The sequence below is a fragment of the Salvelinus namaycush genome, unplaced genomic scaffold, assembly GCF_016432855.1.
Source record: "Salvelinus namaycush isolate Seneca unplaced genomic scaffold, SaNama_1.0 Scaffold884, whole genome shotgun sequence".
Taxonomy (NCBI): domain Eukaryota; kingdom Metazoa; phylum Chordata; class Actinopteri; order Salmoniformes; family Salmonidae; genus Salvelinus; species Salvelinus namaycush.
This window is the reverse complement of record NW_024061624.1, coordinates 62,501-88,463: the sequence shown is the minus strand read 5'-3', so window position 1 is coordinate 88,463 and position 25,963 is coordinate 62,501. Positions and strand designations below refer to the sequence as shown.

At 44.1% G+C, this 25,963-nt stretch overlaps 1 protein-coding gene across 1 annotated transcript in view; it reads right to left on the bottom strand.

The window, feature by feature from the left end:
- Positions 1 to 25,963, bottom strand: part of LOC120043280 (extracellular sulfatase Sulf-1-like) — a gene marked incomplete at its 3' end in the record, with an annotated part of 69,844 nt that overhangs the window by 18,943 nt on the left and 24,938 nt on the right. Inside the window, exons 5-8 of the mRNA XM_038987902.1 lie at positions 16,168 to 16,318; positions 13,079 to 13,254; positions 12,707 to 12,835; positions 6,613 to 6,669 (exon numbers count right to left, since the gene is read on the bottom strand). Coding sequence (XP_038843830.1) covers positions 6,613 to 6,669; positions 12,707 to 12,835; positions 13,079 to 13,254; positions 16,168 to 16,318 — 513 coding nt within the window. The remainder of the gene's footprint in view (positions 1 to 6,612; positions 6,670 to 12,706; positions 12,836 to 13,078; positions 13,255 to 16,167; positions 16,319 to 25,963) is intronic.

The window sequence follows — 25,963 nt, the reverse complement described above, 5'->3', positions numbered from 1 at the left end:
ATGGAATGGGCTGCGATGGGATGGAATGGGCTGGGATGGGATGGGCTGGGATGGGATGGGCTGGGATGGGTTGGCTGGGATGGGATGGGCTGGGATGGAATGGGCTGGGATGGAATGGGCTGGGATGGAATGGGATGGGCTGGGATGGGATGGGCTGGGATGGAATGGGATGGGCTGGGATGGAATGGAATGGGCTGGGATGGAATGGGCTGGGATGGAATGGGTTGGGATGGGCTGGGATGGGCTGGGATGGGATGGGCTGGGATGGAATGGGCTGGGATGGAATGGGCTGGGATGGAATGGGCTGGGATGGGCTGGGTTGGCTGGGATGGAATGGGCTGCGATGGGATGGGTTGGGATGGCTGGGATGGGCTGGGATGGGCTGGGATGGGCTGGGATGGGATAGAATGGGCTGCGTTGGGATGGGCTGGGTTGGCTGGCTGGGCTGGGATGGGTTGGCTGGGATGGGATGGGCTGGGATGGAATGGGTTGGGATGGAATGGGCTGGGATGGAATGGGTTGGGATGGCTGGGATGGGCTGGGATGGGCTGGGATGGGCTGGGATGGAATGGGCTGGGTTGGCTGGGCTGGGCTGGGATGGCTTGACTGGGATTGTCTGGCTGGGCTGGCTGAGGTGGACTGGGATGGGCTGGCTAGGCTGGGATTGGCAGGCTGGGCTGGCTGGGATGGCCTGGGATGGCTTGGGATGGCCTGGGATGGGATGGCTGGGATGGGCTGGCTGGGATGGCCTGGCTGGGATGGCCTGGCTGGGATGGGATGGCTGGGATGGGATGGCTGGGCTTGGCTGGCTGGGATGGCCTGGCTGGGATGGGATGGCTGGGATGGCTGGGCTGGGCTGGCTGGGCTGGCCTGGCTGGGCTGGGATGGCTGGGATGGCTGGGATGGGCTGGGCTGGCTGGGCTGGCTGGGATGCCTGGGCTGTGCTGGGCTGGCTGGGATGGGCTGGGATGGCTGGGCTGGGCTGGGCTGGGATGGCTGTCCTGGGATTGGCTGGATGGGATGGACTGGGATAGGCTGAGATGAGCTGGCTGGGATGGGCTGGGATGCCTGGGCTGGGCTGGCTTGGATGGGATGGGTCAGAGTCTGGGGATGGCTTTCTTGGCACCCAGAGACATATAGTGTTAGTGTAGATAGAGCTTAGACCGTAGGTAATGTGCTGTTGCTACAATTACAGCCAAGGACAGTTGTAAATAACGTTCTGAACATAGGAATACAGGGAGCTCCAAAAGTATTGGGATAGTAACAATTCTGTTGTTTGATTTGGCTCAGTACTCCAGCACTTTGGATTTGAAATGATACAAGGACTATGAGTGTAGACTGTCAGCTATAATTGAAGGGTATTTTCATCCATATCGGGTGAACCGTTTATAAAATTACAGCACTTTTTTTGTGCATAGGCCCTACATTTTAGCAAGTGAAAAAGAGGCATAAATATCATACCCCACCCAAAAAGGCTAACCTCTCCTGTTATTGTTTTTAAAAAAAAATTTGGTTTCACCTTTCTTTAACCAGGTAGGCTAGTTGAGAACAAGTTCTCATTTGCAACTGCGACCTGGCCAATATAAAGTATAGCAATTCGACACATACAACAACACAGAGTTACACATGGAATAAACAAAACATACAGTCAATAATACAGTAGAAAAAAAGAAAACAAAAAGTCTATATACAGTGAGTGCAAATGAGGTAAGATAAGGGAGTTAAGGCAATAAATTGGCCATAGTGGCGAAGTAATTACAATATAGCAATTAAACACTGGAATGGTAGATGTCCAGAAGATGAATGTGCAAGTAGAGATACTGGGATGCAAAGGAGCAAGATAAATAAATATAGTATGGGGATGAGGTAGGTAGATAGATGGGCTGTTTACAGATGGGCTATGTACAGCTGCAGTGATCTGTGAGCTGCTCTGACAGCTGGTGCTTAAAGCTAGTGAGTGAGATATGAGTCTCCAGCTTCAGAGATTTTTGCAGTTCGTTCCAGTCATTGGCAGCAGAGAACTGGAAGGAAAGACGACCAATGGAGGAATTGGCTTTGGGGGTGACCAGTGAGATATACCTGCTGGAGCGTGTGCTACGAGTGGGTGCTGCTATGGTGACCAGTGAGCTGAGATAAGGCGGCGCTTTACCTAGCAGAGACTTGTAGACAACCTGTAGCCAGTGGGTTTGGCGACGAGTATGAAGCGAGGGCCAACCAACAAGAGCGTACAGGTCGCAATGGTGGGTAGTATATGGGGCTTTGGTGACAAAACGGATGGCACTGTGATAGACTGCATCCAGTTTGTTGAGTAGAGTGTTGGAGGCTATTTTATAGATGACATCACCGAAGTTGAGGATCGGTAGGATGGTCAGTTTTACGAGGGTATGTTTGGCAGCATGAGTGAAGGATGCTTTGTTGCGATATAGGAAGCCGATTCTAGATTTAATTTTGGATTGGAGATGCTTAATATGAGTCTGGAAGGAGAGTTTACAATCTAACCAGACACCTAGGTATTTGTAGTTGTCCACGTATTCTAAGTCAGAGCCGTCCAGAGTAGTGATGCTGGACGGGCGAGCAGGTGCGGGCAGTGATCGGTTGAGTAGCATGCATTTAGTTTAACTTGCGTTTAAGAGCAGTTGGAGGCCAAGGAAGGAGAGTTGTATGGCATTGAAGCTCGTCTGGAGGTTAGTTAACACAGTGTCCAAAGAGGGGCCAGAAGTATACAGAATGGTGTCGTCTGTGTAAAGGTGTATCAGAGAATCACCAGCAGCAAGAGCAACATCATTGATGTATACAGAGAAGAGAGTCGGCCTAAGGATTGAACCCTGTGGCACCCCCATAGAGACTGCCAGAGGTCCGGACAACAGGCCCTCCGATTTGACACACTGAACTCTGTCTGAGAAGTAGTTGGTAAACCAGGCGAGGCAATCATTTGAGAAACCAAGGCTGTCGAGTCTGCCAATAAGAATGTGATGATTGACAGAGTCGAAAGCCTTGGCCAGGTCGATGAATACGGCTGCACAGTAATGTCTCTTATCGATGGCGGTTATGATGTCATTTAGGACCTTGAGCGTGGCTGAGGTGCACCCATGACCAGCTCTGAAAACAGATTGTATAGCGGAGAAGGTACGGTGGGATTTGAAATGGTCGGTGATCTGTTTGTTAACTTGGCTTTCGAAGACCTTAGAAAGACAGGGTAGGATAGATATAGGTCTGTAGCAGTTTGGGTCTAGAGTGTCACCCCCTTTGAAGAGGGGGATGACCGCGGCAGCTTTCCAATCTTTTGGGAATCTCAGACGATACGAAAGAGAGGTTGAACAGGCAAGTAATAGGGGTTGCAACAATTTCGGCAGATCATTTTAGAAAGAGAGGGTCCAGATTGTCTAGCCTGGCTGATTTGTAGGGGTCCAGATTTTGCAGCTCTTTCAGAACATCAGCTATCTGGATTTGGGTGAAGGAGAAATGGTGGGGGCTTTGGCGGGTTGCTGTGGAGGGTGCCGGGCAGTTGACCGGGGTAGGGGTAGCCAGGTGGAAAGCATGGCCAGCTGTAGAGAAATGCTTATTGAAATTCTCAATTATAGTGGATTTGTCGGTGGTGACAGTGTTCCCTGTCCTCAGCGCAGTGGGCAGCTGGGAGGAGGTGTTCTTATTGTCCATGGACTTTACAGTGTCCCAGAACTTTTTTGAGTTTGTGTTGCAGGAAGCAAATTTCTGCTTGAAAAAGCTAGCCTTAGCTTTCCTAACTGCCTGTGTATATTTGTTCCTAACTTCCCTGAAAGGTTGCATATCACGGGGGCTATTCGATGCTAATGCAGAGCGCCACAGGATGTTCTGTATGGTCAAGGGCAGTCTGGAGTGAACCAAGGACTATATCTATTCCTAGTTCTACATTTTTTGAATGGGGCATGCTTATTTAAGATGGTGAGGAAAGCACTTTTAAAGAATAGCCAGGCATCATCTACTGACGGGATGAGGTCAATGTCATTCCAGGATACCCCGGCCAGGTCGATTAGAAAGGCCTGCTCGCAGAAGTGTTTTAGGGAGCGTTTGACAGTGATGAGGGGTGGTCGTTTGGTCACAGACCCATTACGGATGCAGGCAATGAGGCAGTGATCGCTGAGATCTTGATTGAAAACAGCAGAGGTGTATTTGGAGGGCGAGTTAGTTAGGAGGACATCTATGAGGGTGCCCGTGTTGTAATTGTAATTGTAATGGTGAGAGGTTAGCATGTCTTGGAGATATGATATAAAATGCTAACCTCCCCTGTTATTGTAATGGTGAGAGGTTAGCATGTCTTGGGGGTATGATATAAAATGCTAACCTCCCCTGTTATTGTAATGGTGAGAGGTTAGCATGTCTTGGGGGTATAATATAAAATGCTAACCTCCCCTGTTATTGTAATGGTGAGAGGTTAGCATGTCTTGGGGGTATAATATAAAATGCTAACCTCCCCTGTTATTGTAATGGTGAGAGGTTAGCATGTCTTGGGGGTATGATATAAAATGCTAACCTCCCCTGTTATTGTAATGGTGAGAGGTTAGCATGTCTTGGGGGTATGATATAAAATGCTAACCTCCCCTGTTATTGTAATGGTGAGAGGTTAGCATGTCTTGGGGGTATAATATAAAATGCTAACCTCCCCTGTTATTGTAATGGTGAGAGGTTAGCATGTCTTGGGGGTATGATATAAAATGCTAACCTCCCCTGTTATTGTAATGGTGAGAGGTTAGCATGTCTTGGGGGTATGATATAAATGCTAACCTCCCCAGTTATTGTAATGGTGAGAGGTTAGCATGTCTTGGGGGTATGATATAAAATGCTAACCTCCCCTGTTATTGTAATGGTGAGAGGTTAGCATGTCTTGGGGGTATCATATAAAATGCTAACCTCCCCTGTTATTGTAATGGTAGGAGGTTAGTATGTCTTGGAGATATGATATAAAAGGGGGTATGATATTTGTGTGTCTGTAACGTTCTCACTCATCATTATTCACGATTCATTCAGGACTATCCGTAATCATGGTAGTATTGATATTTTTTATTTACAATAAAAGTGACTCCAAAATGACACAATACATGATTTACCATTAATTTCTATTGGGCACAAAATAATCTGAAACACAACCCAAAACAAACTGCAAATGAATCCAACAAGTTTGTAGAGTTACAAGCTTAATGTAGTCATTGTGTGCTAGGAATACGGGACCAAATACTACACTGTAAGTGAATTTGTCCAAATACTTTTGGTCCCCTAAAACGGGGGAACTATGTACAGAAAGTGATGTAATTTTTAAACGGTTCACCTGATACGGATGAAAATACCCTCAAATTAAAGCTGACAGTCTGCATTTTAATCTCGTTGTAATGTCATCAATCCAAAGTGCTTGAGTACAGAGCCAAAACAACAAGAAAACTGTCACTGTCCCAATACTTTTGGAGCTCACTGTATTAAAGGATATGAAATAGTCATTACTCAACAACTTGACCATTTAAAGCAGTTTCCTGGAACAGAACAGAGCAGCGAATGAGTTGAAGGGAATGAGGGGCAGTTTCCTGGAACAGAACAGAGCAGCGAATGAGTTGAAGGGAATGAGGGGCAGTTTCCTGGAACTGAACAGAGCAGCGAATGAGTTGAAGGGAATGAGGGGCAGTTTCCTGGAACTGAACAGAGCAGCGAATGAGCTGAAGGGAATGAGGGGCAGTTTCCTGGAACAGAACAAAGCAGCGAATGAGCTGGAAGGGAATGGTAGGCAGTTTCCTGGAACAGAACAGAGCAGCGAATGAGTTGAAGGGAATGAGGGGCAGTTTCCTGGAACTGAACAGAGCAGCGAATGAGCTGAAGGGAATGAGGGGCAGTTTCCTGGAACAGAACAAAGCAGCGAATGAGCTGGAAGGGAATGGGAGGCAGTTTCCTGGAACAGAACAGAGCAGCGAATGAGTTGAAGGGAATGGGAGGCAGTTTCCTGGAACTGAACAGAGCAGCGAATGAGCTGAAGGGAATGAGGGGCAGTTTCCTGGAACTGAACAGAGCAGCGAATGAGCTGAAGGGAATGAGGGGCAGTTTCCTGGAACAGAACAGAGCAGCGAATGAGCTGAAGGGAATGAGGGGCAGTTTCCTGGAACAGAACAGAGCAGCGAATGAGCTGAAGGGAATGAGGGGCAGTTTCCTGGAACTGAACAGAGCAGCGAATGAGCTGAAGGGAATGGGAGGCGATAAGGGGAACAGGAGTGGATGACTGTGTGTGTGAGGATTTGGGACGAAGACACAGTGACTGCCTGACACGTTAGAGTTGCAATTAAACATAGAATTGGTGTCACAGTCCTACACTCACTGACAAGGATCTATAGTGTAGGGTGTGTGTGTCTGTGTCTGTGTGTGTGTGTGTGTGTGTGTGTGTGTGTGTGTGTGTGTGTGTGTGTGTGTGTGTGTGTGTGTGTGTGTGTGTGTGTGTGTGTGTGTGTGTGTGTGTGTGTGTGTGTGTCTGTGTGTCTGTGTGTGTGTGTGCGTGTGCTTGTCTGAAGAGGACACTGTGAGTTTTGACAGTGTGAGGGCACGTGCTTGTGTATGAGTGCACGTCCATGTGTGTGTGTGTGTGTGTGTGTGTCAGTTTACCCTCTCTCCACCAGGAATGTGTCTCTCCAGACTGTGGGTTTCCGATTGCGTTTGAACCTGGAAAAGACAAAATGCCTCTTTAGTTGATAGAATTCAAAGTGGGCCTGGCATTAGACTTACCAATGGCTCCTTTCCAAATGGCACCCTATATAGTGCACTCCATTTGACCAGGGCCAATTGGGTTACCCATAGGATCCTGGTCAAAAGTAGTGCACTATATAGGGAATAGGGTGCCATTTGGGACACACCATGAGCTATGTTGGTCTGCCGTGTACAGCCAGAGCTATGATTATAAGATTCCTAAGAATTTGTGGAGTCAAGATAACCTGTTATGTGTACCGGTGTCGGGCTGCAGCCCAAACAGGATAAGGAAGTGAAATGTGTTCAACATGAATCCCTGAATCATTGACTTGGTTTACAGGATTATATCCCACAGATGTTTTCTCTTGCCTTGCTCTGTCTCCCTATTCCCCATCGTGTTCTGGTCAAGACTAGTGCAATTTATAGTGAATATGGAGCCTTTTGGGATGCACCCTTGCTCTGTGAATGATTTACTTTGAGACTGAAGTGTGTGCTTTATGAAATCGCTATATTATTTTTGGTGTGTTTTATTAATATAGTGATCCATGTGTATGAACACCGCAATGTTTAAAATGTCAGAATGACGTGACCTAAATGTATCCAATGTTTGATAGCAGACAATATTTTGTGTGGAAAGGTTTTGCTTGAAAAAAAGAGATGCTTAATCTCAATGGAATTACCTGGTGTTCTAAATGTTGAGTAGAATATATATATATATATATTTTTTAAATGCTTTTTCACCCAATTTTGTGGTATCCTATTGGAAGTTATAGTCTTGTTTCATCGCTGCAACTCCCGTACGGACTCCGAAACACAACCCAGCCAAGCCGTACTGCTTCTTGACACAATGCCCGCTTAACCCGGAAGCCAGCCGCACCAATGTGTCGGAGGAAACACCGTACACCTGGCGACCGTGTCAGTGTGCACTGCGTCCGGCCCGCCACAGGAGTCTCTAAAGCCCGATGGGACAAGAACATCCCTGCCGGCCAAACCCTCCCCTAACCCGGACAACGTTGGGCCAATTGTACGCCTCCCCATGGGTCTCCCGGTCGCGGCCGGCGGCGACAGAGCCTGGACTCAAACCAGGATCTCTAGTGGCACAGCTAGCACTGTGATACAGTGCCTTAGACCACTGCGCCACTCGGGAGGCCTGAGTAGAATATATATTTTACAATTATATGCCACCCTTCATACCTGTTGTGGTATATGACCCCATTCTCACCTGTTGTGGTATATGACCCCATTCCTACCTGTTGTATATGAACCCCATTCCTACCTGTTGTTGTATATGACCCCATTCCTACCTGTTGTATATGAACCCCATTCCTACCTGTTGTTGTATATGAACCCCATTCCTACCTGTTGTATATGACCTCATTCCTACCTGTTGTTGTATATGAACCCCATTCCTACCTGTTGTATATGAACCCCATTCCTACCTGTTGTTGTATATGAACCCCATTCCTACCTGTTGTATATGACCTCATTCCTACCTGTTGTATATGAACCCCATTCCTACCTGTTGTTGTATATGAACCCCATTCCTACCTGTTGTATATGACCTCATTCCTACCTGTTGTATATGAACCCCATTCCTACCTGTTGTTGTATATGAACCCCATTCCTACCTGTTGTATATGACCTCATTCCTACCTGTTGTATATGAACCCCATTCTCACCTGTTGTTGTATATGACCTCATTCCCACCTGTTGTTGTATATGAACCCCATTCCTACCTGTTGTATATGAACCCCATTCCTACCTGTTGTATATGACCTCATTCCTACCTGTTGTATATGAACCCCATTCCTACCTGTTGTTGTATATGACCCCATTCCTACCTGTTGTATATGTCCTCATTCCTACCTGTTGTATATGAACCCCATTCCTACCTGTTGTTGTATATGACCCCATTCCTACCTGTTGTATATGTCCTCATTCCTACCTGTTGTATATGAACCCCATTCCTACCTGTTGTTGTATATGAACCCCATTCCTACCTGTTGTATATGAACCCCATTCCTACCTGTTGTATATGAACCCCATTCCTACCTGTTGTATATGAACCCCATTCCTACCTGTTGTTGTATATGAACCCCATTCCTACCTGTTGTATATGACCCCATTCCTACCTGTTGTATATGAACCCCATTCCTACCTGTTGTATATGAACCCCATTCCTACCTGTTGTATATGAACCCCATTCCTACCTGTTGTTGTATATGACCCCCATTCCTACCTGTTGTATATGACCTCATTCCTACCTGTTGTATATGAACCCCATTCCTACCTGTTGTTGTATATGAACCCCATTCCTACCTGTTGTATATGACCTCATTCCTACCTGTTGTATATGAACCCCATTCTCACCTGTTGTTGTATATGACCTCATTCCCACCTGTTGTTGTATATGAACCCCATTCCTACCTGTTGTATATGAACCCCATTCCTACCTGTTGTTGTATATGACCCCATTCCTACCTGTTGTTGTATATGACCCCATTCCTACCTGTTGTTGTATATGAACCCCATTCCTACCTGTTGTATATGTCCTCATTCCTACCTGTTGTATATGAACCCCATTCCTACCTGTTGTTGTATATGACCCCATTCCTACCTGTTGTATATGTCCTCATTCCTACCTGTTGTATATGACCCCATTCTCACCTGTTGTTGTATATGACCTCATTCTCACCTGTTGTTGTATATGAACCCCATTCCTACCTGTTGTATATGAACCCCATTCCTACCTGTTGTATATGACCTCATTCCTACCTGTTGTTGTATATGACCCCATTCTCACCTGTTGTTGTATATGACCCCATTCTCACCTGTTGTTGTATATGACCCCATTCTCACCTGTTGTTGTATATGACCTCATTCCTACCTGTTGTTGTATTTGACCTCATTCTCACCTGTTGTTGTATATGACCCCATTCCTACCTGTTGTATTTGACCTCATTCTCACCTGTTGTTGTATATGAACCCCATTCCTACCTGTTGTATATGACCTCATTCCTACCTGTTGTTGTATATGACCCCATTCTCACCTGTTGTTGTATATGACCCCATTCTCACCTGTTGTTGTATATGACCTCATTCCTACCTGTTGTTGTATATGACCCCATTCCTACCTGTTGTATATGAACCCCATTCCTACCTGTTGTATATGAACCCCATTCCTACCTGTTGTTGTATATGACCCCATTCCTACCTGTTGTATATGAACCCCATTCCTACCTGTTGTTTTATATGACCCCATTCCTACCTGTTGTTGTATATGACCTCATTCCTACCTGTTGTATATGAACCCCATTCCTACCTGTTGTTGTATATGACCTCATTCCTACCTGTTCTATATGAACCCCATTCCTACCTGTTGTATATGAACCCCATTCCTACCTGTTGTATATGAACCCCATTCCTACCTGTTGTTCTATATGAACCCCATTCCTACCTGTTGTTCTATATGAACCCCATTCCTACCTGTTGTATATGAACCCCATTCCTACCTGTTGTATATGAACCCCATTCCTACCTGTTGTTTTATATGACCCCATTCCTACCTGTTGTATATGACCTCATTCCTACCTGTTGTAAATGACCCCATTCCTATCTGTTGTATATGAACCCCATTCCTACCTGTTGTATATGAACCCCATTCCTACCTGTTGTATATGACCTCATTCCTACCTGTTGTTGTATATGAACCCCATTCCTACCTGTTGTATATGAACCTCATTCCTACCTGTTGTATATGAACCCCATTCCTACCTGTTGTATATGAACCCCATTCCTACCTGTTGTATATGAACCCCATTCCTACCTGTTGTATATGACCCCATTCCTACCTGTTGTTGTATATGAACCCCATTCCTACCTGTTGTATATGACCCCATTCCTACCTGTTGTTGTATATGAACCCCATTCCTACCTGTTGTATATGACCCCATTCCTACCTGTTGTTGTATATGACCCCATTCCTACCTGTTGTATATGAACCCCATTCCTACCTGTTGTTGTATATGACCCCATTCCTACCTGTTGTTGTATATGAACCCCATTCCTACCTGTTGTATATGACCCCATTCCTACCTGTTGTTGTATATGACCCCATTCCTACCTGTTGTATATGAACCCCATTCTCACCTGTTGTTGTATATGAACCCCATTCCTACCTGTTGTATATGAACCCCATTCCTACCTGTTGTATATGACCCCATTCCTACCTGTTGTTGTATATGAACCCCATTCCTACCTGTTGTAAATGACCCCATTCCTACCTGTTGTATATGAACCCCATTCCTACCTGTTGTTGTATATGACCCCATTCCTACCTGTTGTTGTATATGAACCCCATTCCTACCTGTTGTATATGACCCCATTCCTACCTGTTGTTGTATATGACCCCATTCCTACCTGTTGTATATGAACCCCATTCTCACCTGTTGTTGTATATGAACCCCATTCCTACCTGTTGTATATGAACCCCATTCTCACCTGTTGTTGTATATGAACCCCATTCCTACCTGTTGTTGTATATGAACCCCATTCCTACCTGTTGTATATGACCCCATTCCTACCTGTTGTATATGAACCCCATTCCTACCTGTTGTTGTATATGAACCCCATTCCTACCTGTTGTATATGAACCCCATTCTCACCTGTTGTTGTATATGAACCCCATTCCTACCTGTTGTATATGACCCCATTCCTACCTGTTGTTGTATATGAACCCCATTCCTACCTGTTGTATATAACCCCATTCCTACCTGTTGTATATAACCCCATTCCTACCTGTTGTATATGAACCCCATTCCTACCTGTTGTTGTATATGAACCCCATTCCTACCTGTTGTATATAACCCCATTCCTACCTGTTGTATATGAACCCCATTCCTACCTGTTGTTGTATATGAACTCCATTCCTACCTGTTGTATATGAACCCCATTCTCACCTGTTGTTGTATATGAACCCCATTCCTACCTGTTGTATATGACCCCATTCCTACCTGTTGTTGTATATGAACCCCATTCCTACCTGTTGTATATGAACCCCATTCCTACCTGTTGTATATGACCCCATTCCTACCTGTTGTTGTATATGACCCCATTCCTACCTGTTGTATATGAACCCCATTCCTACCTGTTGTATATGACCCCATTCCTACCTGTTGTTGTATATGAACCCCATTCCTACCTGTTGTAAATGACCCCATTCCTACCTGTTGTATATGAACCCCATTCCTACCTGTTGTTGTATATGACCCCATTCCTACCTGTTGTTGTATATGAACCCCATTCCTACCTGTTGTATATGACCCCATTCCTACCTGTTGTTGTATATGACCCCATTCCTACCTGTTGTATATGAACCCCATTCTCACCTGTTGTTGTATATGAACCCCATTCCTACCTGTTGTATATGAACCCCATTCTCACCTGTTGTTGTATATGAACCCCATTCCTACCTGTTGTTGTATATGAACCCCATTCCTACCTGTTGTATATGACCCCATTCCTACCTGTTGTATATGAACCCCATTCCTACCTGTTGTTGTATATGAACCCCATTCCTACCTGTTGTATATGAACCCCATTCTCACCTGTTGTTGTATATGAACCCCATTCCTACCTGTTGTATATGACCCCATTCCTACCTGTTGTTGTATATGAACCCCATTCCTACCTGTTGTATATAACCCCATTCCTACCTGTTGTATATAACCCCATTCCTACCTGTTGTATATGAACCCCATTCCTACCTGTTGTTGTATATGAACCCCATTCCTACCTGTTGTATATAACCCCATTCCTACCTGTTGTATATGAACCCCATTCCTACCTGTTGTTGTATATGAACTCCATTCCTACCTGTTGTATATGAACCCCATTCTCACCTGTTGTATATGAACCCCATTCCTACCTGTTGTTGTATATGACCCCCATTCCCACCTGTTGTTGTATATGAATCCCATTCCTACCTGTTGTTGTATATGAACCCCATTCCTACCTGTTTCCAGTCTTGTCTTGTTCCAGTAGTTTGAGGATGGACTTCCCGTCCATGTCTGGCGGCGTATCCAGCCCAGCCATGTGCAGTATGGTGGGGGCCAGATCAATGTTCAACACCAGCTGAGTGTTACTGGGTAGGAACAGTACAACAACATCATCAACACCAACAGACACAAACAATGCTTGGCACTCAGCATTAGGAGATGGATTGGGGGGGGGGGGTGGTGTGTGACTCCCTGCAACAGACTAGCGCCTGGTCCACGGGGTGTACTTGTACATCAAGCGACCTCACGCTACTGAAAAACAGAAACAGGAAATACAGAAAGAGACTCCTACCCTATGGCTCATTCTGGCTTGGACAAGGCTTACTTACACTGCTCCAGGCTCGACGTTGGGCCCGCGGAGGAAGAAGGGCACTCGGATGTCAAAGTCGTAGGGCATGGACTTCCCCTTGACCAGCCCAAACTGGCCGATGTGATAGCCGTGGTCAGCTGTGTAGATTATGTAGGTGTTGTCCAGTTCCCCACTCTCTACCAACATTTCATATACCTGGGGGGGGGGTATATGAGATGAAAAAAAGACCACAGATGACAACTGGCTTGTTGCAGATTGTAAAATTATAAGGAAAAAACTTAGAACGCTATCAAACCAAAAGCACAGAGACTCAAATAATGCTGAATTACGCCTTCATTACTGTGAGACTTTAAAACTCTATAAACGTAAACTCAGAACCAAAAAAGCCCAGTACAACAGCAAGCAGCTGACACTAATTGAGGAGTCCATAAACACAAACAACTTCTGGCAAAATTGGAAAGAAAAAGAATCAAAACAAGAGGAATTAGCGATACAAAATGGTGACATATGGACAACCCATTTTAAAACACTCTACAACACCGTTCAAATTGACACAAAAGCAGAACAACGCCAAATTCATGAGAAGTTGAATGGATTAGAAAAAGCTATAAAGGACAATCAAAATCCACTGGACTCCCCAATTACTGACCAGGAGCTCTATAAGAAACTTCAGGCCCTCAAATTTGAAAAAGCATGCGGACCTGATGGCATCCTAAATGAGATGCTCAAACTCACTAGTGCCCTGACATCTGGAATCAAGGGCTCATAACCCCAATCTTTAAGAACGGAGACAAATTTCACCCTAACAATTTGTGTGAACAGTAACTTGGGGAAGGTTTTCTGTAGTATTATAAATGTAAGAGTTCTAAACTTCCTTAATAGGCACAATGTCTTGAGTAAAAGCCAAATTGGATTTATACCAAAACATCGCACGACTGATCATATTTACACCCTGATAGATAAACATGTCCACCAAAATAATACCAAAATATACGCTTGCTTTATCGACTTCCAAAAAGCATTTGATTCTATTTGGCATACAGGACTGTTCTACAAAGTTATTGAAAGTGGTAAAACATATGACATAATTAAATCAATGTACAATGGCAATACGTGCAGCATGAAAATTGGCAAGAAAATAACAGAATTCTTTAACCAGGGGCGGGGCCTTCATCAGGGTTGCAATCTGAGCCCTGCACTCTTCAATATTTACATCAATGAATTGGCCACTAATCTAGAAAAATCCTCAGCCCCTGGTGTTAGTCTCCACAATTCAGCGGTTAAACGCTTGCTCTTCACAGATGACCTATGCCTGCTGTCACCTACAGCACATGGCCTACAGCAGAGCCTGGACCTGCTAGAGCAGTACTGCCAGACCTGGGCCCTGGCAGTAAACCCCATAAAATACTAAAATAAGGATTTTCCAGAGAAGATCTAGATCTCAGGGAATTAGACCAAAGTTCTGCACACATTACAATTACTTAGGTTTAAAAATAAGCTCAACTGGACACCTTAATGAGGCAGTGAATGAACTGAGAGAGAAAGCACCCAGGGCATTCTACGCCATTAAAAAACAAATTCAAATTGAAATACCTATTAAAACCTTGCATGCAGAGTCCTGTAAGATTCTCCTACAGGAAAACTACAAACAATGCTGGGCAGAATTACGCCAACATCCACCAATAATGAAAACTCAAAAAAGAGCAATTCAGTTTTGGAAACATCTAAAATACAGTGAACCCTGGCCCTGCAATGCCAAGAGCTGAGCAAAGAAAAGAGTCCCCTCATCCAGCTGGTCCTGGGGCTGAGTTCACTAACCTTTTCTACTAACACACTGAATCCTCAGGACCAGAACATCCAATCAATCAGAATAAACCAAATTACAACACAGTCAAAACAAAACTACATTGCTTATTGGGAAACACAAGCACAAACACAAAGCAAAATGCAGTTCTATCTGTCCCTAAATTTACAGTACACCGTGGCTAACTATTTGACTATGGTTACTGATCAAAACCTTAGAAAAACCTTGACAAAGTACAAGCTCAGTGAGCACAGCCTTGCCATTGAGAAGGGTAGACACAGGAAAACCTGGGTCCCTGTAGAGGAAAGGCTGTGCAACCACTGCACAACAGCAGAACCTGAGACAGAGCTGCATTTCCTGACAAAATGTCAAAAATATAAAACAATTAGAATAATAACAATAAAACTCCCAAATTTGAAACCCTTATTCAAGGTTAAAGACCTCTCTGATGAGAGTAGGCTACCCATCCTGTTGGTGGAGGACGCAGAGAGCTGTGGGTTGGCAGCGCACTACATTGCTGCCTGCCATAAGTTGAGGGACAGTGTCTGACAGACCAATCAACCTGCACATGTACTCTACTGTATGTTTATTGTTATTTTTCAATGTATGGTTATTTTGACCCTTGGTTGTTGTTGTTACTGTTGTCCCGTCGCCAATTTTGATTCTTATTATTTTCATATTGTACATATCCAAAGTAAGCTTTGGCAATATGTAGATTATTACATCATGCCAATAAAGCAAATTTAATTGAATTGAAAGAGACAGAGACAGAGACAGAGACAGAGACAGAGAGAGAGAGAGAGAGAGAGAGAGAGAGAGAGAGAGAGAGAGAGAGAGAGAGAGAGAGAGAGAGATAAACACAGCGGACAGAAGGGTAGCAGACAGACAGACAGACAGACAGACAGACAGACAGACAGACAGACAGACAGACAGACAGACAGACAGACAGACAGACAGACAGACAGACAGACAGACAGACAGACAGACAGACAGACAGACAGACAGACAGACAGACAGACAGACAGACAGACAATGAGAAAGAAAGACACAGAGAGAGAGAGACAGATAGACATAGAGAAAGAAAGACACAGAGAGAGAGAGAGACAGACAGAGAGAGAGAGAGAATTGAGAAAAACTATTTTTGACCCCACTCTAAATAATGATGATGGTATTTTAATATGAAAGAGAAAGGCGATCATCAGTAGCAGTATTTGAATCCACACTGACCAATAAGAGGAGATGAGCTCATAGGGATGTGAATTGACTAATGAATAAAAAAAAATGGTGGAGACAAATCCTCTTACCTTCTGTACAGAGTCATCCACTGACATGAGTGTTTGCAGTCTCTTTCTGTGCAGGAAGTTAGTGAACTCCATGTGGATGGGTCTCATGGGACCGGTGTACTGCATGATCCAGTGTTTATCCATGTTGGGGGCGTAGTTATAACTGGGGGTGCTGCGGAGACGACAGGAGAGGAGACAAGCAATGGTTACAGACAAGGCCTGTCTGTCGATACAGCGAGTGTGGAGGAGAGGGGACTTATGGGGTTGGTCTGAGTTATAACAGGGGGTGCTGCGGAGATGACAGAAGACACCCAAAAATGTGTTGAAAATATTATTTTGACCCATTCTGTGTTTTTTACATTTTAATTCCCAATGGACATAAAGAAGAAGAGACTATAGAAAAAAGGATGTTACAATATAGAGGCTATGAAATAAACAGAACCTGTTTAAAGAGAAGCAGAACCTGTTTAAAGAGAAGCAGAACCTGTTTAAAGAGAAGCAGAACCTGTTTTAAAGAGAAGCTGAACCTGTTTAAAGAGAAGCAGAACCTGTTTTAAAGAGAAGCAGAACCTGTTTTAAAGAGAAGCAGAACCTGTTTAAAGAGAAGCAGAACCTGTTTTAAAGAGAAGCAGAACCTGTTTTAAAGAGAAGCAGAACCTGTTTTAAAGAGAAGCAGAACCTGTTTTAAAGAGAAGCAGAACCTGTTTAAAGAGAAGCAGAACGTGTCTTAAAGAGAAGCAGAACCTGTCTGGAAGAGAAGCTGAACCTGTTTAAAGAGAAGCAGAACCTGTTTTAAAGAGAAGCAGAACCTGTTTTAAAGAGAAGCTGAACCTGTTTTAAAGAGAAGCAGAACCTGTTTTAAAGAGAAGCAGAACCTGTTTTAAAGAGAAACAGAACCTGTCTGGAAGACAAGCAGAACCTGTTTTAAAGAGAAGCAGAACCTGTTTTAAAGAGAAGCAGAACCTGTTTTAAAGAGAAGCAGAACCTGTTTTAAAGAGAAGCAGAACCTGTTTTAAAGAGAAGCAGAACCTGTTTTAAAGAGAAGCAGAACCTGTTTTAAAGAGAAGCAGAACCTGTTTAAAGAGAAGCAGAACCTGTTTTAAAGAGAATCAGAACCTGTTTTAAAGAGAAGCAGAACCTGTTTTAAAGAAAAGCAGAACCTGTTTTAAAGAGAAGCAGAACCTGTTTTAAAGAGAAGCAGAACCTGTTTTAAAGAGAAGCAGAACCTGTTTAAATAGAAGCTGAACCTGTTTTAAAGAGAAGCAGAACCTGTTTTAAAGAGAAGCAAAACCTGTTTTAAAGAGAAGCAGAACCTGTTTTAAAGAGATGCAGAACGTGTCTTAAATGTCCCTAAATAGAACAGCCACCAGAGCATCAACTAACCATAAAGAAACCCTTTAAGGTTTCAGCAGTAAGCAACACACCTTTTCTCATTTCTCAGAGTCCTTGTCAAAAGTAATGCACTATATAGGGAATATGAGGTCATGTGAGAAGCAGTCTGTCGGTTCTACCCTTCTGTCCGCTGTGTCAATCAATCAATCAATCAATCAATCAATCAATCAATCAATCAATCAATCAATCAATCAATCAATCAATCAATCAATCAATCAATCAATCAATCAATCAATATATCTCTCTCTCTCTCTATGCTCCCTCTCTCTGCTCTCTCTCTATCTCTCTCTGCTCTCTCTGCTCTCTCTCTTCTCTGCTCTCTCTCTTCTCTGCTCTCTCTGCTCTCTCTCTTCTCTGCTCTCTCTCTTCTCTGCTCTCTCTGCTCTCTCTCTTCTCTGCTCTCTCTCTTCTCTGCTCTCTCTGCTCTCTCTCTTCTCTGCTCTCTCTCTGCTCTCTCTCTTCTCTGCTCTCTCTGCTCTCTCTCTTCTCTGCTCTCTCTCTTCACTGCTCTCTCTCTCTCTGCTCTCTCTCTTCTCTGCTCTCTCTGCTCTCTCTCTTCTCTGCTCTCTCTGCTCTCTCTCTTCTCTGCTCTCTCTGCTCTCTCTCTTCTCTGCTCTCTCTGCTCTCTCTCTTCTCTGCTCTCTCTCTCTCTGCTCCCTCTCTCTCTCTCTCTCTTTTTGCTCTCGCTGCACTCTCTCTCCCTCCCTCCCCCTGACTATCTCTCCTCTCACACCAAGACGACAGACCTGTTGCTTTTGGCTCGGATAAATAATTTGAGGGTTGGCACATGCTTAAGAAAAAATAGCTGTGTTAGACTCCAGACCCCAAAGTCAAGTTGACTACAAGTCTTGGACTGTAAAGCTAATAATTGATGATCGTAACTATATTTAAAACCAAAAATACTTTTAGACTTTTACTCAAGTAGTATTTTACTGGGTGACTCACTTTTACTTGTGTAACTTTCTCTTTCTAAGGTATCTATAATTTTAATGAAGTATGTCCTTTTTCCACCACTGGGTGGGTTGGTCTGTGGGTGTGAGTGGGGGGGGGGGATGGGTAGGTGTGGGTGGGTGGGTGGGTGGGTGAGGGTATGGGTGGGTGTCTGTGGGTGTGAGTGGAGGGGATGGGTAGGTATGGGTGGGTGTCTGTGTGGATGGGTGTCTGTGTGGGTGGGTGTATGTGAGGATGGGTGTGGGTGTGGATGGGTGTGGGTGAGGGTGTGTGTGACCCTATGTGGGTAGGGGTGGGTGAGGGTGGGTGTCTGTGTGGATGGGTGTCTGTGTGGGTGGGTGTGGGTGGGTAGGGGTGGGTGGGTGTGGGTGAGGGTGGGTGTGTGTCTGTGTGGGTAGGGTTGGGTGGGTGTGGGTGAGGGTGGGTGTCTGTGTGGGTAGGGTGGGTGAGGGTGTGGGTGGGTGTCTGTGTGGGTAGGGGTGGGTGGGTGTCTGTGTGGATGGGTGTGGGTGGGTGTCTGTGTGGGTAGGGGTGGGTGTGGGTGTGGATGGGTGTCTGTGTGGATGGGTGAGGGTGAGGGTGTGGGTGGGTGAGGGTGTGGATGGGTGTCTGTGTGGATGGGTGAGGGTGTGGGTGGGTGAGGGTGTGGGTGGGTGAGGGTGTGGATGGGTGAGGGTGAGGGTGAGGGTGTGGGTGGGTGAGGTTGTGGATGGGTGTCTGTGTGGATGGGTGAGGGTGAGGGTGAGGGTGTGGGTGGGTGTCTGTGGGTGAGGGTGTGGATGGATGGATGTGGGTGAGGGTGTGGGTGGGTGAGGGTGTGGGTGGGTGAGGGTGAGGGTGTGGGTGAGAGGGTGTGGGTGAGAGGGTGTGGGTAAGAGGGTGTGGGTGAGGGTGTGGGTGAGAGTGTGTGGGTGAGGGTGTGGGTGGGTGAGGGTGTGGATGGGTGAGGGTGAGGGTGTGGGTGGGTGAGGGTGTGGATGGGTGTCTGTGTGGATGGGTGAGGGTGAGGGTGTGGGTGGGTGAGGGTGTGGGTGTGGATGGGTGTCTGTGTGGGTGGGTGAGGGTGTGGGTGGGTGAGGGTGAGGGTGTGGGTGGGTGAGGGTGAGGGTGTGGGTGGGTGAGGGTGTGGGTGGGTGAGGGTGTGGATGGGTGAGGGTGAGGGTGTGGGTGGGTGAGGGTGTGGATGGGTGTCTGTGTGGATGGGTGAGGGTGAGGGTGTGGGTGGGTGAGGGTGTGGGTGTGGATGGGTGTCTGTGTGGATGGGTGAGGGTGAGGGTGTGGGTGGGTGAGGGTGTGGATGGGTGAGGGTGAGGGTGTGGGTGAGGGTGTGGATGGGTGTCTGTGTGGATGGGTGAGGGTGAGGGTGTGGGTGGGTGAGGGTGTGGATGGGTGTCTGTGTGGATGGGTGAGGGTGAGGGTGTGGGTGGGTGAGGGTGTGGATGGGTGTCTGTGTGGATGGATGTGGGTATTTGTTTTTGTAGCGGTGGAGGTGTAAAGAGAGAGAAGTATAGTACACGTTGGTTTTGATGTTGATGAAAAACACTCTTGAGACACCAGCCAAACAAGAATACTTCCCACTCCATGCTCTGTTAGTTCTTCAATGTGTTGCTTGACTTGGTAAGATCCAACTAATCCGTGGTGGGCTTACATGCTAGGAGGCTGCACAGTAAGGCAGGAAAACAGATAGACCCTACCTGTGATTAAACAGATAGACTCTACCTGTGATAAAACAGATAGACTCTACCTGTGATAAAACACCTAGACCGTGTCTATGATAAAACACATAGACTCTACCTGTGATTAAACAGCTAGACTCTACCTGTGATAAAACAGATAGACTCTACCTGTGATTAAACAGATAGACCCTACCTGTGATAAAACAGATAGACCCTACCTGTGATAAAACACCTAGACCGTGTCTGTGATAAAACACCTAGACTCTACCTGTGATAAAACAGATAGACTCTACCTGTGATAAAACACCTAGACCGTGTCTGTGATAAAACCCCTAGACTCTACCTGTGATTAAACAGATAGACTCTACCTGTGATAAAACAGATAGACCCTACCTGTGATTAAACAGCTAGACTCTACCTGTGATTAAACAGATAGACTCTACCTGTGATTAAACAGCTAGACTCTACCTGTGATTAAACAGATAGACTCTACCTGTGATAAAACACCTAGACTCTACCTGTGATTAAACAGCTAGACTCTACCTGTGATTAAACAGATAGACTCTACCTGTGATAAAACAGATAGACTCTACCTGTGATAAAACACCTAGACCGTGTCTGTGATAAAACACCTAGACTCTACCTGTGATAAAACAGATAGACTCTACCTGTGATAAAACACCTAGACCGTGTCTGTGATAAAACACCTAGACTCTACCTGTGATTAAACAGCTAGACTCTACCTGTGATAAAACAGATAGACTCTACCTGTGATTAAACATCTAGACTCTACCTGTGATAAAACAGATAGACTCTACCTGTGATTAAACAGCTAGACTCTACCTGTGATTAAACAGCTAGACTCTACCTGTGATTAAACAGATAGACCCTACCTGTGATTAAACAGCTAGACTCTACCTGTGATTAAACAGCTAGACTCTACCTGTGATTAAACAGCTAGACTCTACCTGTGATAAAACACCTAGACTCTACCTGTGATTAAACAGCTAGACTCTACCTGTGATTAAACAGCTAGACTCTACCTGTGATTAAACAGCTAGACTCTACCTGTGATTAAACAGATAGACTCTACCTGTGATAAAACAGATAGACTCTACCTGTGATAAAACACCTAGACCGTGTCTGTGATAAAACACCTAGACTCTACCTGTGATAAAACAGATAGACTCTACCTGTGATAAAACACCTAGACCGTGTCTGTGATAAAACACATAGACTCTACCTGTGATTAAACAGCTAGACTCTACCTGTGATAAAACAGATAGACTCTACCTGTGATAAAACAGATAGACCCTACCTGTGATTAAACAGCTAGACTCTACCTGTGATTAAACATCTAGACTCTACCTGTGATAAAACAGATAGACTCTACCTGTGATTAAACAGCTAGACTCTACCTGTGATTAAACAGATAGACTCTACCTGTGATAAAACAGCTAGACTCTACCTGTGATTAAACAGATAGACCCTACCTGTGATTAAACAGCTAGACTTTACCTGTGATTAAACAGCTAGACTCTACCTGTGATTAAACACCTAGACTCTACCTGTGATAAAACACCTAGACTCTACCTGTGATTAAACAGCTAGACTCTACCTGTGATTAAACAGCTAGACTCTACCTGTGATTAAACAGATAGACTCTACCTGTGATTAAACAGATAGACTCTACCTGTGATAAAACAGATAGACCCTACCTGTGATAAAACACCTAGACCGTGTCTGTGATAAAACACCTAGACTCTACCTGTGATAAAACAGATAGACTCTACCTGTGATAAAACACCTAGACCGTGTCTGTGATAAAACCCCTAGACTCTACCTGTGATTAAACAGATAGACTCTACCTGTGATAAAACAGATAGACCCTACCTGTGATTAAACAGCTAGACTCTACCTGTGATTAAACAGATAGACTCTACCTGTGATTAAACAGCTAGACTCTACCTGTGATTAAACAGATAGACTCTACCTGTGATAAAACACCTAGACTCTACCTGTGATTAAACAGCTAGACTCTACCTGTGATTAAACAGATAGACTCTACCTGTGATAAAACACCTAGACTCTACCTGTGATTAAACAGCTAGACTCTACCTGTGATTAAACAGCTAGACTCTACCTGTGATTAAACAGCTAGACTCTACCTGTGATTAAACAGATAGACCCTACCTGTGATTAAACAGCTAGACTCTACCTGTGATTAAACAGATAGACTCTACCTGTGATTAAACAGCTAGACTCTACCTGTGATTAAACAGCTAGACTCTACCTGTGATAAAACAGATAGACTCTACCTGTGATTAAACAGATAGACTCTACCTGTGATAAAACAGATAGACCCTACCTGTGATTAAACAGCTAGACTCTACCTGTGATAAAACAGATAGACTCTACCTGTGATAAAACACCTAGACCGTGTCTGTGATAAAACACCTAGACTCTACCTGTGATAAAACAGATAGACTCTACCTGTGATAAAACAGATAGACCCTACCTGTGATAAAACAGATAGACTCTACCTGTGATAAAACACCTAGACCGTGTCTGTGATAAAACACCTAGACTCTACCTGTGATAAAACAGATAGACTCTACCTGTGATAAAACACCTAGACCGTGTCTGTGATAAAACACCTAGACTCTACCTGTGATTAAACAGCTAGACTCTACCTGTGATAAAACAGATAGACTCTACCTGTGATTAAACATCTAGACTCTACCTGTGATAAAACAGCTAGACTCTACCTGTGATTAAACAGATAGACTCTACCTGTGATAAAACAGCTAGACTCTACCTGTGATTAAACAGATAGACCCTACCTGTGATTAAACAGCTAGACTCTACCTGTGATTAAACAGCTAGACTCTACCTGTGATTAAACACCTAGACTCTACCTGTGATAAAACACCTAGACTCTACCTGTGATTAAACAGCTAGACTCTACCTGTGATTAAACAGCTAGACTCTACCTGTGATTGAACAGCTAGACTCTACCTTTGATAAAACAGATAGACTCTACCTGTGATTAAACAGCTAGACTCTACCTGTGATAAAACAGCTAGACTCTACCTGTGATTAAACAGATAGACTCTACCTGTGATAAAACAGATAGACCCTACCTGTGATAAAACAGATAGACCCTACCTGTGATAAAACAGATAGACTCTACCTGTGATAAAACACCTAGACCGTGTCTGTGATAAAACACCTAGACTCTACCTGTGATAAAACAGATAGACTCTACCTGTGATAAAACACCTAGACTCTACCTGTGATAAAACACCTAGACTCTACCTGTGATTAAACAGCTAGACTCTACCTCTGATAAAACAGATAGACTCTACCTGTGATTAAACATCTAGACTCTACCTGTGATAAAACAGATAGACCCTACCTGTGACCTTTTGTCAATAGGGGGAGCAGTTAGCATTTATTTTTTCTGGGTGTTGCCAAATTAAACTGCCTCGTACTCAATTCTTGCTCGTACAATATGCATATTATTAATTCTATTGGATAGAAAACACTCTCTAGTTTCATAAACCGTTGGAATTATGTCTGTGGGTGACCCAGAACTCTTTCTACAGCGAAATCCATGACAGGTACTGCGAAGGTCTGAGAGCGAAGCTCTGGTCTCAGATCAGTTTTAAAGGTCTGTGTGTATCCTATGGAACGACATGAACTGCACCCGCCTTCCCCTGGATGTCAGTAACCAATGAGAAGTGGAATGGGCTTGCTACGTAGCTCTCAGAGGTTATAAAAGGCCAAGGAGTGAGGGTAGCCTTCTTTTCGACGCTGACCATTACGCAGAAAGGGACCTCAGGATGCCATTTTCAAACGCTCAGTTATCAACGTTAGATGTATCCGTCTGTAATTTAATTCGATATAGGTGTTAGAAACATCATAACGAAGCTATTTTAAACCGAGTTATATCAGATTATGCGAGTATATTGCTATTTTTCGGAATTTCCTCAGTATTGCGTCTTGAGGATTTGGACACGTTGGGGCAAAATAGCTATTGTTAGCTATTGTTAGCTGCTATATCAGAAGTTGAATGCAACGTTTTACAACCAAGCAACGATTCTTTTGGACAAAGGACCACTTGGCCAAGATTCTGATGGAAGCTCGTCGAAAAGTAAGAGCTATTTATGATGTTATTCCGTTTTTATGTGGAAAAATGTAAACTCAATAATGGCGATTAGTGACGCCATTATTGCGGCACTAGTCTGGCTGTAACGCACACTGTATGTCTAGTAACGTTAATTTTAAAAATCTAACTCAGCGGTTGCATTAATAACTAATGCATCTTTCATTTCATGTCCAACCTGTATTTTTTTAGTCAAGTTTATGAATAGTTTTCGATAAAAATAGTTGTATTTTCAAAATGGCGCCGGGCAGATTGCTTGAGTAGTTGGACACTATTTCCATTGTGTAAGCACGATTTGTGCCGCTAAATATGCACATTTTCGATCAAACTCTATATGGATTGTGTAATATGATGTTACAGGAGTGTCATCGGAAGAATTCTGAGAAGGTTAGTGAAAAAATTTATGTATTTTGGTGATGATAACGCTATAGCCCATTTTGCCTTGAATCGATGCTCGGGTAACGTTTGCAAATGTGGTATGCTAATATAACGATTTATTGTGTTTTCGCTGTAAGACACTTTGAAAATCTGAAATATTGTCTGAATTCACAAGATCTGTGTCTTTCCATTGCTGTGAGCTGTGTATTTTTAAGAAATGTTTTATGATGAGTAAATTGGTCATACACGTTGCTCTCTGTAGTAATTCTAGTCGCTTTGGGGAGATTTGTGATGGTGGCTGCAATTGCAAACTATGATTTATACCTGAAATATGCACATTTTTCTAACAAAACCTATGCTATACAATAAATATGTTATCAGACTGTCATCTGATGAGGTTTTTTCTTGGTTAGTGGCTATCAATATCTTTATTTGGCCGAATTGGTGATAGCACCTGATGGAGTAAGAAACTGATGGAGTTAGAAAAGTGGTGTCTTTTGCTAACGGGGTTAGCTAATAGATTTACATATTTTGTCTTCCCTGTAAAACATTTTAAAAATCTGAAATGGTGGCTTTATTCACAAGATCTGTATCTTTCATTTGGTGTCTTGGACTTGTGATTTAATGATATTTAGATGCTACTATTTAATTGTGACGCTATGCTAGCGATGCTAATCAGTGTGGGGGGGGTGGGGGGTGATCCCGGATCCGGGTTTCTGAGGCGGTAAAAGTTAAACAGATAGACTCTACCTGTGATTAAACAGCTAGACTCTACCTGTGAATAAAAAGATAGACTCTACCTGTGATAAAACAGCTAGACTCTACCTGTGATTAAACAGATAGACTCTACCTGTGATTAAACAAATAGACTCTACCTGTGATTAAACAGCTAGACTCTACCTGTGATTAAACAGCTAGACTCTACCTGTGATTAAACAGCTAGACTCTACCTGTGATAAAACACCTAGACCGTGTCTGTGATAAAACACCTAGACTCTACCTGTGATAAAACAGATAGACTCTACCTGTGATAAAACAGATAGACCCTACCTGTGATTAAACAGCTAGACTCTACCTGTGATTAAACAGCTAGACTCTACCTGTGATTAAACAGCTAGACTCTACCTGTGATAAAACAGATAGACTCTACCTGTGATTAAACAGCTAGACTCTACCTGTGATTAAACAGATAGACTCTACCTGTGATAAAACACCTAGACTCTACCTGTGATTAAACACCTAGACTCTACCT